Source organism: Dinoponera quadriceps, unplaced genomic scaffold (genome assembly GCF_001313825.1).
Source record: "Dinoponera quadriceps isolate SergipeBrazil2010 unplaced genomic scaffold, ASM131382v1 scaffold2600, whole genome shotgun sequence".
In the NCBI taxonomy this organism is placed as follows: Eukaryota; Metazoa; Arthropoda; class Insecta; order Hymenoptera; family Formicidae; genus Dinoponera; species Dinoponera quadriceps.
This window is the reverse complement of record NW_014556795.1, coordinates 58,558-76,043: the sequence shown is the minus strand read 5'-3', so window position 1 is coordinate 76,043 and position 17,486 is coordinate 58,558. Positions and strand designations below refer to the sequence as shown.

The following is a 17,486-nucleotide window of genomic DNA, read 5'->3' as shown; positions in this document are numbered from 1 at the left end:
ACCAGAAGTATCAAAACGCAATATTGCGTTTCTCCCAATTTGGACCACTTTTTGTGAACGCAATATTACGTTACCACTAGTCGAGGGGTTAATATGTGCAATTTCGACATACAGCGATTTGTGATTGTTACACGACTATTTTCGATCCTTGCTACGAACGACGTGAAAGCAATCATACAAAGCGAGGACTCTGGTTTTTCTGAGCAGCAGGCCCGTTGTACTAATTAGTAATTTTTCCTTATCGTTCGTTGTACTTTATTCCTGCAGACTACGATTTTATCACAGTCCTTGACGAGATCAGACTCGCGATAGTCGGAGCTACGCGATTGATACACGTTCGCAACGACACAGAGCATAGAATTACAAATACCAGTGGACGTTTTGTCTCGATAAAGGATCACGACAGTGATTATTACGTGCACTTTCTTAACACTAAGATTACAGTATCTCAAAAATAAACTCTTTCGAGAGGATATTTTTCAATTCACGTCAGACTTTCTACGACTGAAAAGTGATTCACTGAGGCAATTGATCAGAAAAAGCTGCGCGACATTTTTCTTTTATGTCTCTGCAAAGAAAACAAAAGAATATAAAGCCGTCGAAAAGCGAAAAGAAATGATAAATTGCACTTACCTGTACAATAAAAATACAACAAAACCAGAAAGAAAGAAATCGACGAGCGATTGAAAATGGCACGAATGAAGGAGAGTCTTGCGCAAATAACTTGTAATAGCCGTAAAAAGAAATGAAATAAGACGCAGAGTGTGCCGAAGGATACAAAGTATTGTAATTCTTTGAAATCGGCCGAAAGATTCAATTGACACGGTTGACTAATTCATTCGAATCGCATGTTATCTCAATGGCACAATTAAATAAAAACGCGGCAGTAATATGCAAAATGACGATACGGGTCGAAGACCGTTCTAATTTTCATCAATGTCGAAATAATACATATACATATATACGTGTATATTTATCATCTAAACGTCGACTTTATCCTACACGTACAAGCGTATACTCGTTACAATACATTATCGTGCTTAAAGAATACGCTGATTCGACATATAAGAAGTATAATGCAGGACGAAAATCCGCTCATGACTTCGAAGTAGTCAGCCAAGAACTCCGCGTTGGCAGAGTTCAGGACGACAAAAGGATGAACTAATGCGTCCAGCAAGCACTACAAACGCTTTTCTACCTCTTGCTGGACCGCACTTATCCGTGAAGAATGTTGACAACGAAATTTTATGCTGCGTGCCATTTCTTTATTATTTGCTTAATTGTGCCGATGTCATATACTTGTTAAAAATATATATTTCTCCACGTGTCATTTCTCGTCTATGAATCCAATATAGTCGCGACGACTACTCCGGAGCCTTAAGCTATCTCATTTGGCTGCATACTCAGTCGGAGACGAGAAAACGACATGCGGTCAATTTCTTGCGACATATATTTATTCGTTCGTATTCCCTGAAAACATAATAGTTTCGTAATTCTAAAGTATTATATTTTTTCAAAGGAACTAAAAAATGAATCTATTATGTTGTAAGAAATACACTGAGTGTCATTTCTCGTCTCTAACATCATTAATCGAGATGGCTGCGAAACAGGAGCTTTAACACTCTTGAGATACCAAATTATGTATGATCTTCCATCAAAGAAACTTTCCTTCGCGTCAATCAATGTGCAAAGGACTACCTGAGAAGCAAAATGATTCGCTCACTTTCATCTCGCTTCTCAATTCTTATCAGCGGTATTAGTAGATTAGATTTATTCGTCCTTATTTATTCTATCGTTTGATCGTCTATTAATTAAGTGTGCAATTAAAAGTTTCGAATCACGAGCCGTACTCTATATAACGGTTTCGAGAGAAGACACAGAAAAATATCCACACTTCGTCGCAAAGCCAATTAATCGCGTCGCCAGCATTTCATTACGTTTGCCTCGTTTGTATGTACAGCGTTCGCTTTTGAAATTTATTTACAGAAATAATATTCCTGCGTCGCCCGTTTGCTACTACCGTTAAATCGTCGTCGAAATGGATTCTGCGACAATCGCTATACAGCGCTTTCCGCGAGAAAATATTTTTCTTTCGGGAATGAAGAAGCTCTGGACGGCGCATCTGCCGGCCTGCGTAAGTCATGCACTTTTCTTCGTCAATTCCGGCCGAGAGAACTCGTTTCATTTTACGCGGTCGAGCAGAGGCGGCCTCCGAGGTCTCCTCCATGGACGTACAGGTTTTGCGCGCATACAAAGAGTTACCCAGGGACGTAATTGTGTGTACCTTGGCTTCTATGTGCAATTTCTTCCACCTTCATGGTCGATTCCGTGTTAAAAACGCATGGTATGCGCCTCCTTTCGCACACCCGATGAAGCAATTTCGATCAAGAAGGAGCGGATAGACGTTTCAGCATGTACTGCTTTGTTTTTATTCTAATACTATTGCTATGATAAAATAGTGAGGTGTCGTTAAAAGCGCGCATAATTTACTCAAGTTCGACTTATTCTCTCGTCAATACATCTCGTTTTCTCCTCAATAAGGCCGCGTACAGTCAGCCCTCGACTTGCGTACACAGTAGAAAATATGTTGTACTTAAAGTCGATCAAATGTTAAAATTTTTAACATACCCGCACGTTAATTTAATATATTTATAATATCTCAATATATATTTTGAATCGATGCTCGTGTTAAAAAATTATACTTCAGTATACTTTTTTTATACTTCAGTGTCGATTAACATATTACAGGTATTAATTTTGTGTTAATTGTTGAGATAATATTTGAATTACTTTTCAACATATTAACCTTGTGTTAAATTAACAAGAACATTTGTGTAGACTGTTTGGGACACGTGAAATGTGTTAAATTTAACATATAATTTTCTGTCGTATAGGCGAATGATTCCACAAAATCCTACATGAAGAAAGAAGATTGATTGAATCAAAGCAATAATGAACGAATTAAACGCGTTTTGATCGAAGAAATGTCTAGTTTCTACAAACTAAATTTCACACGACGTCTGAATAAAAACACGACAGTGGCCGTGTGTATTTCCACGTATTGGTCTTCGTAACATTTTAAGCCAAGAATTTTCTACGCAAGTACGGGTTTACTACGTACGTCAGATCTACATATTGTCGAGGGCTGACTGTATTTATATAGGCGGGACCGTCTCGTGCCGAGATTAATCGTTCGGATAAATAAAACCCGATGCGATAAATTAGTTGTAACTAGCGCTGTATAATCTTTCAGATACTACTAGAGGTCGTCACGTATTCTTTTAACGCGCGCCACTTATGACGCAAAGCGTACAAAAGTTAAAATCGCAAAAAGTTAAAATTGCTACTTATTACAAAAGGGGCAGAGTAGTAGACGCGCGTTCCGGTAAAATTACGGCCCTGCACCTGTCCGTGCGATAACACAGATATCGACGCGACGCCATGTAAAACGACCAGTGCGCACAGGTGAACGTACTGAAATACAGACTATACGCGTACGACCGACAATGAACACTTAAAAAAAGAAACGAACGTTTCGTCTCTCGTCGATATATTACCCAGATAGCACAGTGGCGAATAGCAGTTTATGGAGAATTCATATCGAAGAATACTCACAGAATTTGAAAAATGAACATCTGGAGAATTCAATTCACCACAATCAAATTCGTCTTGAAGTATTCCTCAAAAGTTCATTATAACAAATATCTCGCGAGTACTTCGATATACTCGGAGAATTTGTCACGAATTACGAGTGTTTGTTATTATTACTTTCTTACTTTTAATTGGTATTTACTGCGCGTATTTCTTTCTTCCGTTCTTAAATACTGTTCCCCTTGAATTCATAGGGTCTGTTGTGATATGAAATAATTCTATATGAATATTCTGACAAGTTGGCGGGAATTCCAATCATAGTGCAATTTTCTGAATCATTCTTATAATATTCTATTACATGTGAATTCCTAAAGAATGATAAAACTCGAGAAAGCAGAAAACTTCAGCGAATACTTGAAGAATTCACCGCGTGCTATTTGGGATTCTTCGTAAAGAGAAGGGATCCGCGAGAATTGGCAAAATAAAGCATGACTACGTGTAAGCTATATCTCGTCGCGCGATATAAATAATATTTTACATACGTACGCGGTTCTGGTCTCTTTGTAGCAGTCTTACGCTCGGCATATCGCCTTCCGATTAATATTTCATTTAACGATAGCTCGCGATTACTGAGTCGCGGGTGAATGAAAATCGCTGCTCCAGCTATTGGCGGCATTGGCAACACATGTTATTGTAATATTTCACTCGGCACAGACCATTCTTCACTACTACAGCGCAATTTGGAGATTTGTCCACGCACTCGGATGACTCGTGCACTTCTGAAATATAACGTTAAGATACTTTTGTTAAATATACGTCAAATTTAACGCACACATTATCTATACGTTAGAAGAATGGACAATTTTAGTAACATGTGTCACAAGAACGTTTTCTCACTTTTCGGCGGTTTGTTCTCTACTGATTTCTTGCACGGCTCCGTGTTACATCGTTGCTCCGCGATTGGTTTGTTGATTTCCGAACAACTGGTGCTGCTGACACCCTCAATTATACATCGTACGAGTCGTGTTTGCATCCCGAAGCCGCACGTCGCGGAACACTGAAAATGAAACGTAATAACGTTTTGTTCTTGGAGAGGAATTTCTCTAAACGTCATTTATTTCCGATTCATTTTACCGTTGACCATTCCGAGGTGAACCATTCCGGTGAACACGCGGGCATTCGGCAGACTTGCTCGCTCGCTGGCTTGGGATCGCCGCAGTTTTTTGCGGGCAGCGCGACGAATTCGTCATTCGTCCTAGATATACAAGCGGTATCTCGATGTTGCGCGCCAACACCGCATGAGACCGAACACTAAGAGAAAAATACGAAGAATCAATATCGCATAAACTACAATGTCATGTACTAAGAGAAAAATATTTATTCGATAGGTATTAATAACATATTTACTTCAATAAATAATTTATTTATTGAATATATATATATTTGAATATATATATATATATATATATATATATATATATATTCAAAAATATGTATGTTAGTATAAGTAAATATATTATTAGTATCCACCGAATATATTTTCTTAGATATTTTTCCTCTCAGTATACAACTAGAAATATTTTCAATTTTTATTTTAGTATATATAGAATAAATAATTTTGCTTTCATAAAAATCTACAGATTTACAAAAATGTCTATTCTATCTTTCATTCGGACAAGAAATTTTTCTTCGTGTAAAAATATGTATGTTAGTATAAGTAAATATGTTATTAGTATCCACCGAATATATTTTCTTAGATATTTTTCCTCTCAGTATACAACTAGAAATATTTGCAATTTTTATTTTAAGCCAAATTCGTGCAAAGATTCATGTAATCCATGGCGATCGCTTTAGCATTGCCATGGAACAACAAGCGTAATATTTATGCGCGGAAACAATTCCGTTAGCTGAATTTTTCGTCGCTTATAGGCACCAGACGAAAACTCAGTCGTAGAAAGATTCTATTCAGTCAATTGCTCTCGACTGAGTTCCAAATGTTTTCACACGAATGTTTTCAGTCGCGGTAACAGAGTTATCATTTCTTGTTTTCATTTCTCGAGTTTTCGTCCCTATCTCAGCTGCAGCAACTGAGATTTTTTCGGTCATCGTGCTACTAACGGAAGTCCACGGGCCGGTGAACCACTTGGCTCTGTCGCAGCTCGTCCCGAAACAGTGGGTCTCCATGTCTGGCCGTTCTTTGGGGTTGCAAAATAATTCGCTGCCGTCGGCGCACGCCACTCGTCTAATTCTCACACCGTTTCCACATTCCACGGAGCACTATGGCAGTAATGAACGATCTGTCGCATATTCCAATATCCGGCAACAAATATTTATATATATATTTGATCATATAAAAAACAAATATTTATATATATTTGACCATATAAAATTATATGTGATTTATATATGAATTTTATCTCCATCTAACATATATAATTATATGGAGACAAAATTCATGTATAATCATTTTCCTCTGGATATGCTCGTTTGCACGCGATATCTACTGCATTGATTAATACAATATTCGACATGTGCTCACGCGTGTACAGTTTATACCTTAGAAGACCATTCCGAGTATAACCAAGGCGCGTGATGTCCCATCTCCATCGCCGTGTTACAAGCTGCTATCTCACACGGTTTTTGGGATTCAGGCTTGTTGGCCAACGAGCAAGATTCTCCGGACGTTATGCAAGTGACTGTTCGATTTCGAATTCCACGGCCGCACGTGCTCGAACACTGAAGAGCATAATTACATGACAAATACGGAAAAAAGTTACCTGAATCGAAATTATTTTGACCACGAAACAACGAGAGAACTTTTAATCTCGTTCTGATACACAGGGATACATGGAAGCAGTTCAGTTGTCAAAAATAGTGAGTTTCATTCTTCAAAAGATAAGAAAATAGTGAGTCAGTTTTTAAAAAGTAAGCAAAAAATGAATGAAAACGTTATTTCTAGAAATAAAGATAACATTGAAATTACCTTGCTTTTTACTTCCTATTTTCTTTTTTTTTATTTAAATTATGAATTATTCCGTTAAAAATCGACTAGTTAATCGATTTCTTACAAAATAATATTCAATAATGCTCAATTTAAAGTAAGCATAATCAGACATGCTTATGATAGTCATTGCCTATTTTTTGGGGCTCGCTTATTAACAACTCGTGGCGTAGCTTGGTGGACAAACAAGAATTATGGATGAAAAAACGTTGATAAATCGTGGACAAACAACTTTACCATGTAATTTCACTACAATCAGGTGTGCTCATTGTCTTTCTCTCAATCGGATAAAAACAGTTAAAAAATTAAATCACGGTTCTTCATTTTGTGAACATTTCCTCACTATTACTTTTTATTTTCTTTGAATCTGTTGTTCTTCAAGAAATTAGTTATTGAACATGATTTCTTAAGATCGAATTTTTTTTTAGACGGCTCGAGTGAAAAAAAAGTGAACCACTCTTAGAATACTTTAATGCATGATAAATATCGGGTTGATGTAAAAGTTCATCCCGTTTTTTAATCAAAATATATAAAATGTATAACATTTATTTGTTTTAAAATACAATCAATCAGAGACGGAACGAATTTTGCATCAACCGAGGCGAACATCGAAAATTGAAGTTCCAGGACTATTTACAGGACTATGTTTATGGTCGTTTTTCTGCTTCTCTTAAAGCGCTAAAAATAGCCATTTGACAATGAAGGCATTTAATGAACGAATGACTCACCGGTCCCCAAGCACCCACGTTCCACCTGGACGCATCGTGCTGCGAATGCATATGCCTCAATTCTGGACCTGTGTTAGGACACGCCGACGGATTGCAAGCTTCCGTAGTCCTCAGATCCGGCGGTTGGACACACGTGCTGGCTGCCACGCGCATTATCAGCCCCGTGCTCATCTCTTGGACACATTCCAGCTTTCGTGTCTTAGTACCGACCCCGCAGGTGACTGAGCATTCGCTCCACGGTTCGGCTCGCCACCTAACAACATTTCCGGTTCTTTGAATCAAACTTGCCCGCATGAGTCGTAAACTACATAAACTATATAAATGCAATATATGTGTTTCGGGATTATCACGTGTTCACTTAGTCACACAGACAAAAAAAATAGTATCAATTCAAGATTCATATTCTTATATATATATATGAACTGGAAGTCGAGCTTTCCTCGGCAAGAATGTGATCGGAGAACGTAAATTTAATATTTTTCTTGATAAACTGAAAAACAAGCTTTGCTCGGAAGAAAATATGCTCGAAGAATGTAAAAATCCTTCTTCTTCGATGAAAAAAAAAAAACATACCTGGCGGCACAAGGATGATCGTTACATCGCGACGGGGGAGGAAGGTTCGGTCTTTCCACGTTGCGACAGCGTTTATCACTGACTATCGTCTGATTGCTCTCACGGACGCACTTGAGGATCTGCGTCTGCACGCCTGCAAGCGAGAATGCATTGGGTCGTATAACCGATACGTAGCGTTTCATCTTCGAACAATTTACAGATAAACTTATCGATGAGACGGCGCTATTTAAGCGTGATTCGCAACAATGATGATCGTGGTGGATGCAGAAACCGTGGGTGCTTCAGTATTTTCGCTATCTTGAATTATGATCGACCGTTTCGTTCTTTTCCCGTCAGGCTATCCGCCCGTATCGCGTCAATCTAAATTAGGAAGTCACAGCATTGGATATCGGATGCTGTCGCGTGCAACATCCAGATGCCGAGGAAGTGAATGAGTGAAGGCGCACGAAGCGTACATCAATGACGATTTCCGCTCTCGAAAGCCCGCGGATCATCCGTGTTGCACCTAATTTCCTTGCCTCTGATTACTCAATTCCGTTTACCCTACTCAAACTGGCGCGAACAAAAAATTCAGATTTTATAGTTGATAAATCTTTAATTACACCGGTCAGTATAAAAATTGTACTCTGATTCAAAACCGTTCAATTTTGTAGTGTTAATATAACAATTCAAATCAAAACTTAGCTTTAATTTCCATTTACAACAATTTACTCCAATTTCCATTATACAACAATTAAAGAAGAATTTGATCATTGAAGCTTTCGCGGAGGAAAGGGAATGTTTTGAAAATCGCTTCTTTTGACTTTATTTTGAGATGGTAGTCTTGTGAGAGAAAAAAAGATTGAATATCTTTCATAATCAAGCTTTCGACCGTCACGCTAAAACATTCGATATAATTGTCCCGAAACGAACGTACCCCGGGTCACTTCCCACGCAACGCCTCGGTCAGATCTAGACGAAGTCGTTTCTGTAATGACCTTTAATTACCCGGGCCGCTTTTTGTCTAATTGTCCGTTTAATCGACTTCTTACGGCGGGCTCCAAATAACTTCTTTTTTTTTGTATTAGCAGCATTTGTTTGTGCACGCCCAATTTGACCTTATATACCTAAACATCATATATGTATATATCGCGTAGTAAAAACATTCACAAAATAAATATATCAAAATTCAACATTTTCAGTCCACCTTTTTGATCGTTCAGACGTTCTAGCTACTGAAAATACGATATTGTACTCGAAAGGAGCAAATCACCTTTCCCAGGACAATATTGCTCCAAGTTATCAGAGATATTCATCGGCGAGGTATACGAAATAGCACGATCGCCGGTGAAAATGTTTCCAATTCCGGTATCGCATGACGCGCGATTAATTATCGACTCACCTCCCCCGCATTCCTTCGAGCAGCGAGCGAACTCGACTATTTTCCAGGCGAACTTCCTCTTCTTCTTCTTTCTCGCCTTTGACTTTGGCTGATCGCCCGCCATCACTGTAGTCGGCGGATGCTTCATCTCTTCCTTCCGTCCGACGTCCTGCGTGCGCACAGGATCGCGACGCGTCCAAGATAAATCGTTCCGCCGATCCGATCTGGAAGGCAGCGAGCGAGCCGTATGAACGAAGACAAATCGCGGGGCTCGACTCCAGCCTCGGACGCATAGATTCCCGTGTCGCACAAAGGAGGAAGTCCATCGGCGGAATCCGAGCCGCGTGAAAAGCCCGAGATACATCGCGCGATGATACATCGTGACGATTCAAAAATCAAGCCCAAAGAATCGTCCGAAATTACGTGGGATTACCCGAGTCGAAATTTCGATGCTAAAAATAATATTTCTACACTATGATTTTAATATTTAGGAATATTATATTATCAAGTAACAATTTAAACATATTTATAAAATATCATGTCAAAATGTTTGTAAAATTCCCATAAAATCACAATGTTCCAAAAAATTGATTTAACGTTTTTTCTTTAATGGGAAGAAATCTGCGCATACTGAGAACCTCGTACGTACGCTTCATACGCTTTAATCAGTTAACTGTTTCGACCTCTTTGGAAAATGCGTATCTAAATTGCGTCGCAAAAATTTAACAATGACGAGTATACTCGTCAAACACAGAGTATGCGTAATATGAAATTAGGTTGTAATGAAATGACTTTTATTTTTTTATTTCAATACTCACATTTATTTATTTACTTAAATTAATATAAATATTTTGCATATGAACGAAAAGAAAAACATGAAAAATTAATTTCTTACTTTAATTTGCTGTAAGAGAATGGTATTGAGCAAAGCATGGTACAATGCGTAATGGAACTTCGCAAGTTGAACACCAATATCGCGATTCTTTCCGAATATTATTTTTAAAACAATATGCACATCTTCGTGTAGGATTAGCTTTTGAAGTTGAGGGTACATAATCCGGGAAATGTTTCCCGATTAGACGGGTAGAGTCAGAATTAGCTCGTCGACTTACTGTTGGTGTTACACTTTGAATTGGATATGATGTAATTGTTTGTTCAATGCATTCCAATAAGAAATTTACTCGCGTCAATTTTCCTCTATTATTTTTATATAATATAAAGGAATTTAAGCAAACAATATCTAAAAAATGAAGAAAAATTTTTTTATAATATTTTTTAAGTCTCTTTCTTGCTGATGAATATGCAATCATTACGCCATCATTCATGTCCACTCCACCCATTTCCTTATTATAGTCAATAACTACTTCAGGTTTCTTTGTTCGTATCTTCCGTTTCTCTATTTCTACCATATTGTTGTCAGTTAGCAGGTAGGTAGTCCACAACTCAATTTGGATGACAACTCGAATCCCGCACACGAGCCGTAACAAAATTTTTATTTGTTCCTTTTATTTCGACTTGGCCTCAAAATATTTCAAACATCTTGAAATTTACGAATATATTTGAGTTTTCACTAAAATTGCAATTTAAACTGCAAATTGCCACTATTTATTACTCATGACGAATATACTCGTCATAACACAAAATTTTGTACTTTTTTCATGACGAGTATACTCGTCAAAAACAGTTAACTGGTTAATATGTATGTAAATTTCTTGAACTAGTGCAGCGAGTTCAACTAAAAACAGCAGATCATTAATTTTAATGTTGAACCTTGAACCACCCATTTTGCAGAAACGGAAATTTCATTATAGTAGAGACACATTTTACCTAATTTAGCCAAATTTTCATCAAATTTAAGCGCTCTATTTAAGCGCTCTGCGTCATCGTGATTACTACCATATTCGATGATTTATTGTATTTTCTATATTTTGCGCGTTTTTATTTTCTTATTTTTCTTACTTATATATATATTCAAATTACACTTTATTTTATATCAACTTTTCGCCGATAATTTGCGTACCTGTTTATTTTTTCTTATTTCGTTCTCTCACTTCCCTTTTCACACTAATGTGTTGGACGGATTATTTCCCATTAACAATAAATAAATAAATAATATTACTAAAATTAAAACTATTTTGCTATCTTAGTTTTTACTGTGTTGCAGAAATAAAGGTTTAACACAAGGGCAAAATTTCGACTCAAGTAGACTGTAAAATAACTTTCATCAAACTCTGATTAATCTAATCGACGGTTGAAAATTGCTTTCAATTCAATATTACCTGCTCTCTATCTTGCTAACGCAGATAGAAATTGTTAACTTTCTGATCAGTATTAAGCGACGAGTTATAGGATTGGAAATTGGAATAATAATTTTTATTATTATTCGCCGATTAGTTTAACCTGAATTTGGTGAAAGTCAGAGATTCGACGAGAGTGCATGCGTACTTACGTAATGGGTACAGTCACGTGAGTATCCAAACTTGGTATTTCATTGCCCCGATCGTTTGATCCTACAGAGAAGAATGAAACGTTACGACTTCACGGACTGTAAACAACGATATTTAATCGCACGTAATTGATAGGACGATAAAACAATTACCCGCAACGAGCAGCGGCGGTGCAATAATCGCTTTGCCGTCCGGCACTTCCCTTATAGGCATCATGAACTTATAGAGAACGCCTGGATTCATGTCCAACGATAAGATCTACGATAACGTGCAATTATTACGCGAAAATTGGATGAAATTTCAATGAAAGTGTGAAAATTGACGATAAAGATAAAGCGGACAGGAGGATCAAAACGAAAAGATTTATTGTATTGGATCGATGCAAAAATTCGTTTCTTCGTTCAGAAATCTTAGAATTTCTACGGGAGATAATGCAGTTACCAGAGAGATGGCAAGTCATCAATCAAAATGGCGCATATTTAAAATTGATTGATTTAAAAATAAATGTTACGTATACAATTAAAAAACGGAATGAACTTTTGCAAATGAAATTATCTGATCGGCTAATAAAAAGCGAACAACGTAAATGCACCTCTAAATGCAAAGACTCGTTCAACGGCCCGGTTGCCAAGATGCACTCCATGCGGTTCCTATCGCCCCTCTGGTATGTTAATGTCGTACCAGCCGCTTTATAAGTACCACTGGGACTGTAAGACCACGGTCCGTTTAGGATGTAACTGCCGTTACTGTCTCTCAACGCTGCGAGTAGATCGATCGTTTGTTAACCACCACTCCGTTGCGAGCAAAAAAAGGAAACGCCACTTGGTTATTCTCGTCCCTGCTTCCCGCCAAATCCCGAGTCGAAATTCGCCGGTTTTGACGCTCATTAGGATATTTAGATGTCCTATAGACTAGGAAAGACTTACTTTGACGATACTGACATTTATTAACTTCTCATTTGGACCTTTAATTTGACGTGGACAAAAGTTAATATTAATTTCAGATTTGTATTTTCATACCGGGCAAAAATACATATAATCTTATCTATAATGACGATATTATTAAAAATATATTTTTGAGCGGAAATTTAAGACATCATCGAGACCAAAGTTGGAACAAATGATATCATTAGAATTGAAATCTTTTTTCGCTATCTCTCAGCATCTGCTGTGTTGTAGAGTTAAAGATTTCATATAAAGCCCAAAATTTCGACTCAGGAGTATTCGCGTGATTTCACTTTCATTTCATTTTTTAATCGAAACGAACGTTATCCACGTTTCGGCGAGACTAATGAACGAGACGCATTAATTCATCATGCAAGAAAATTATTCAATTTCGGCAAAATTGTCGACGCTACCTAGAAAATTACTGCTGAACCGTAGCTCGGAAATGTTGAGCGACATTGCGCCCTTCGGAATCGTGGTCACTTGCTGATGACCCTTGGGCAGAATCGGTTCCATGAAGATGCCTTCTAACAACCGGCACCCCTTGCCCTGGCCGCCGCACACGCCGCAGGCGTCCATGGTCACATCGGAACCCACCACCCCATCACACCCTACAAACTGAACGGCGAACACGTGAGTTTCCGTTTCATTTGTTCAGGATTGTTCATTGTTCTCTCTCACTGCGATTTTCTCCAAAGACTCTCGAGTAAGTATTCGTATCGACTATCTTTTTCGATTCTTTTCCTAATTTCATTTTCTTAACACTCTTTCAGCACTTCTTAACGAACATCTAATACATTGGCTTCTCTTTTGAAATTAATGATCTCGAAATTTCCGTCGAGAAAAATTCAACTGAGAATTCGTTCTTTTCTGCTATATTATATTTTCGAAATTTCTTGGAGTGAAATTTCGTTTGAAAAGAAGAGCGACAAACGAACGACTTTTCATTAGTATAGAGTATTACACGGGAAAAGAACTCAGTGACGAGAAATGATACTTTAATTACTCGCTGATGAAAATTTCCAGGTGGGACATTTCCATGGAAATCTAAGGAATTTCTCAATATAGGATATTACAGGGTATTAAAAATTAACATAGGAATCCACATGGTGTATGAAAATACATATAGGAATTTACATGGATCATTACTTAAGAGGTTCGCCGTAACCATAAGATTCCATATGGATTTCTTATATGAATTCCCACCTGGTTTTTTTCAACAGGGCCGCGAACATTCAGCTGCATCGGTTGAGACGACTGATTGAGTAGCAAGGAATCTTTCTTCTGTTCCTACAACCGAGTTTTCGTCCGATCTCCGGACTGCGGAAAATTCTCAGCCGACGGAATTGTTTTTCCCGTGCGTACGATATCTCAGATACACAAAATCGGAGAGAGAGCTGCTTGTTGATAACCAATGTGTCGGGCGTGCAATGAACCCCGGCAGGAACGAAAGGGCCGAAAGCGTGCACGGGTCAATAACGATCTCGCCGATCGTATCGCCAATATCGACCGTTAATTTCCGGCATCGTTACTCTCGCGGGCGCGTATTACTCTCTCTCTCTCTTGCGCGCGCTATTCATACCTTGCATTGTCCGGCGATGCAGAGCCACCGCTCGCCGTTGCGTTCCATCGAAATCCCGACACCGCGTCCGCGAAGATTCGGAGCGTCGCAGGGCGTGCCGTCCATTACTGCCGGTTCAAGCGTTGCGTAAAAACGCTCGCCGACTGCACGGCAATTGAGCGCGCATGAGTTCGGCGCTGGGGAACAGTAGTCGCGATTAGGCCACGCGGAAGTTAGCTTACCGTACCTGGGTGTCATCCTAGCATCGGTGTGTTCAATCACCAAGATGATGATACACTTCGGACGGAGAAACACAATGTCGGAACGATCATACAACCTTGTATCGTATCAATAGATTGCTCCTTTTTCACCGAACTAGTGCTAACACTTGCAGATTAAAAAAAAAAAGACAGATTATATAGTAAATATACTGAGTACCCTAAAATTCCCGGAATGTGCACGGGGGAAATTCTTCGTATTAGAAAAAGTAACTTTTATCTTAGCAAAAATGTCGAGAAAGGTCGTTATTATTGATGATAATTTCTTAATTTCCAACATCATACATGTTTGAAGCTAAGCCTTAGATTCTAAAATTCTGTTCAAGTAAAATTTACGTGAAATTGGCCGAATATGATCATAGACATATTAAGACTTGGAAGAAGGAGGAGAAGAGAACTAGTGCAAGCCAGCCCAGCTAGTTCAGCGAGAAAGGATAACATCATAAGAGAAAATCAGCAAAAATACATAACTTTTGTCGATCGAATATTTAAAAAGCCTGAATTCTTATTTTGGAGAAAAATTCTTCCCGCGTCTTCTCGTACATTTTTCAGAGCTAACACAGTTGGAAAGGTTTTCCTCCAGCATTCACTCACCGTCTACGAAGGGCACCCAGACATAGCTGCGGCCCATATAATTCCTTCCGTTGTATTTGGCGCACTGTTCCGCCCGCAGGTCTTCCGGGAAGTTTGGACATTCCTGCACAATGGATTAATTAAACTCGTGGTAATTGCAGGGTTGATCGGCGGAAGAGACGGCGGTCCTTCGAAAAAACCGCGATCGATCGCTTTTTACGCGTTTCCCAGAGCGCGTGGGTAAAGGCAACATTATTTGCGACTCGGAGCAAAACAGAAAAGAACAAATTCGCATTCCGATCCGCCGAGAGGAAGTCCGCATATTCGCGCAAACATGCGAATGCCGGCACGTGTGGTGCTACGTGCGCGGCCGCGTTGCAATTTCCGGGTAGACTATTAATTGCCGGTGAACGAAACGGTGGTTACTTTGCCCGGGCATGTTTACGAATCACGAATGCAGCCCGGAAATGTAGTCCCGGGCGCGCGCGGAGATAAATATTCCCGCGGAAATCGCCGCTTTTTCCCGGCTAATAACGAAGCCGCGCATCTTTCGATCAATCCCGTGCCGAGCTCATTTTAATTCCAGATCATTCAATTTAACAAATTGTCGCTCGATAAATGAATAAAAAAAAATGCTCTGCTCTCGACTCGAGGGTTATTGCGATACCATGAAAATATTGATACTAATATTGAAACAGATATCTAATAAAAAAATATCATTAGTTACTCTGTATGCACAAAATGACATTCGTAATCGCATATTTGTAAAAATGTCCGGACGCTTTCCTTTTATTTCAATGAACAACCGTAAAATTAACGTAACAAAAATCATGAAAAAATATAGGTTTCAAACGCATATTACTTTGTTAATTTTCATAGAGCAAAAATACATGATATCTTGAAGATCGACTCGGTGAAAAAATTAAAAAAAATAACATCGAAAAGATATTGAAACCAAGCAGTACTAACATAAATATAAATATCGAAAGAAAATGTTGATAGAAAGATTGAAAGAAAAATATTGATATCAGTATCATAACATTATCGACAAACAATGTTTTGTTTTATCTCGGCGCGAATGAAGAGTTGACGAAAACATGATCAGAGCCCATCGACAAGTAAACAGATCTTATCGCGATCTTTACTACCAACGAGAGCTAATTAACACCAGCGAGCCCTTCTCGCCGACGAGCGAAGCCATCCATTACACGAGGGTCTTTAGTTTCGCAGGTGGTGATTATTCTTATGAATTTTAAACAACGCCACGTGCGCGCACCAAGGATATAAATCGTGCGCATCCTTAATTGGCCCGCGCGATGATTTGTTCGTGACGCGCCGTCGAGAGGAAAATCCTAAAGGAATGTGCGCGCCCGACGTAGATATAGACGCATCCGTTGATTTATGTGCACGAGGATGTAGCGACATGCGTGAACGTGGATTTTATGTGACGGACGAGCCGCGGCTATTTGTCGGAACGAGACCACTTTCCGGCTTGGGGAAACGATTCCCGCGCGGAAAAGAAGAATTCACGGAGCAGCAGGGGTAAGATGAAAACTCGCTGACGAGAAATCTCTGTGAGAAAAAATTATTTTATTGTTGTAATGAAACTATTGTTGCTACGTCGTTATTCGACAGCGATCAAATTTAGTTGACATAATCAAATTTGTTTATACCAGGTAAATTTTGCCGCAACAAATATACAACGATGTGGTTTCAGTGGCAAAGTTACTTTTCACTAAAATTATATATTCTCGTCTAGAAATTTGTCGCTTTTCTTCACAGAAGCTGATTTTGCGTGAAATTGAACCATGCTAATAATTTCAGCTAATAAAATTGTACCAAATGCATATTATCTCTAATAATCAACAATAACGGGAAAGTTCAAACCAGCTGATGAGATTTAGCTGCTGTCATTTTTCTGAGCGTACAACTTTTCGCCTGAAAAGTTCAGTTACACCGACGGAATTGTTTTTTTTCCGTGCGACTCCCTTTTCTTTTTAACAATCAACAAAGCACATCGTCGGTTTACCTGAGTATTGCACGTGTGGTAGCGCCTGTACGTGCCGATGCAAGTGGGTCTGCTCGTGTCGTTTTCCGAGATAATGCTTCGCCTCCTCAAAAGTCTCCTGGAACGAATCGTTCGCATTAACTCGAGCAGCAATTTTTGCGACACATAAGCGCGAAAAGAATCAAACAATGCGCGCGATAAAACGTATAAACTTTGCCAACCAATTATTTATCTCCGTGTAGAGTTTTGTGCTTTGGAAAACGGAAGAGCAGCGCGCTCAAATCCGACCGATGTCCGTTTTTGATTCGGAGGATATAATTACGTCGCAATTTGTTTGCGTAAATGACGCTGCGTAATGCGAGTATATTGCCGTATCTGATTATCCGAAGCATGAAATGAATTCGACTCGTTCATTTTTCACG

General features: G+C 38.8%; 1 protein-coding gene across 4 annotated transcripts in view; it reads right to left on the bottom strand.

The window, feature by feature from the left end:
- Positions 1-2,817: 2,817 nt before the first annotated feature.
- Positions 2,818-17,486, bottom strand: part of LOC106748163 (thrombospondin type-1 domain-containing protein 4-like) — a 51,008-nt gene continuing 36,339 nt past the window's right edge. For 3 of the 4 annotated variants that reach the window (XM_014626410.1, XM_014626409.1, XM_014626411.1), the window contains exons 5-19: positions 17,086-17,182; positions 15,078-15,180; positions 14,227-14,402; positions 13,058-13,262; positions 12,293-12,459; positions 11,853-11,958; positions 11,703-11,763; positions 9,275-9,477; positions 7,894-8,026; positions 7,321-7,573; positions 6,148-6,327; positions 5,710-5,868; positions 4,726-4,902; positions 4,489-4,648; positions 2,818-4,370 (exon numbers count right to left, since the gene is read on the bottom strand). In XM_014626410.1, coding sequence (XP_014481896.1) covers positions 4,255-4,370; positions 4,489-4,648; positions 4,726-4,902; positions 5,710-5,868; positions 6,148-6,327; positions 7,321-7,573; positions 7,894-8,026; positions 9,275-9,477; positions 11,703-11,763; positions 11,853-11,958; positions 12,293-12,459; positions 13,058-13,262; positions 14,227-14,402; positions 15,078-15,180; positions 17,086-17,182 — 2,296 coding nt within the window. In that variant the 3' untranslated portion in view covers positions 2,818-4,254. The remainder of the gene's footprint in view (positions 4,371-4,488; positions 4,649-4,725; positions 4,903-5,709; positions 5,869-6,147; positions 6,328-7,320; positions 7,574-7,893; positions 8,027-9,274; positions 9,478-11,702; positions 11,764-11,852; positions 11,959-12,292; positions 12,460-13,057; positions 13,263-14,226; positions 14,403-15,077; positions 15,181-17,085; positions 17,183-17,486) is intronic. The other variant, XM_014626412.1, reaches the window with a different exon arrangement.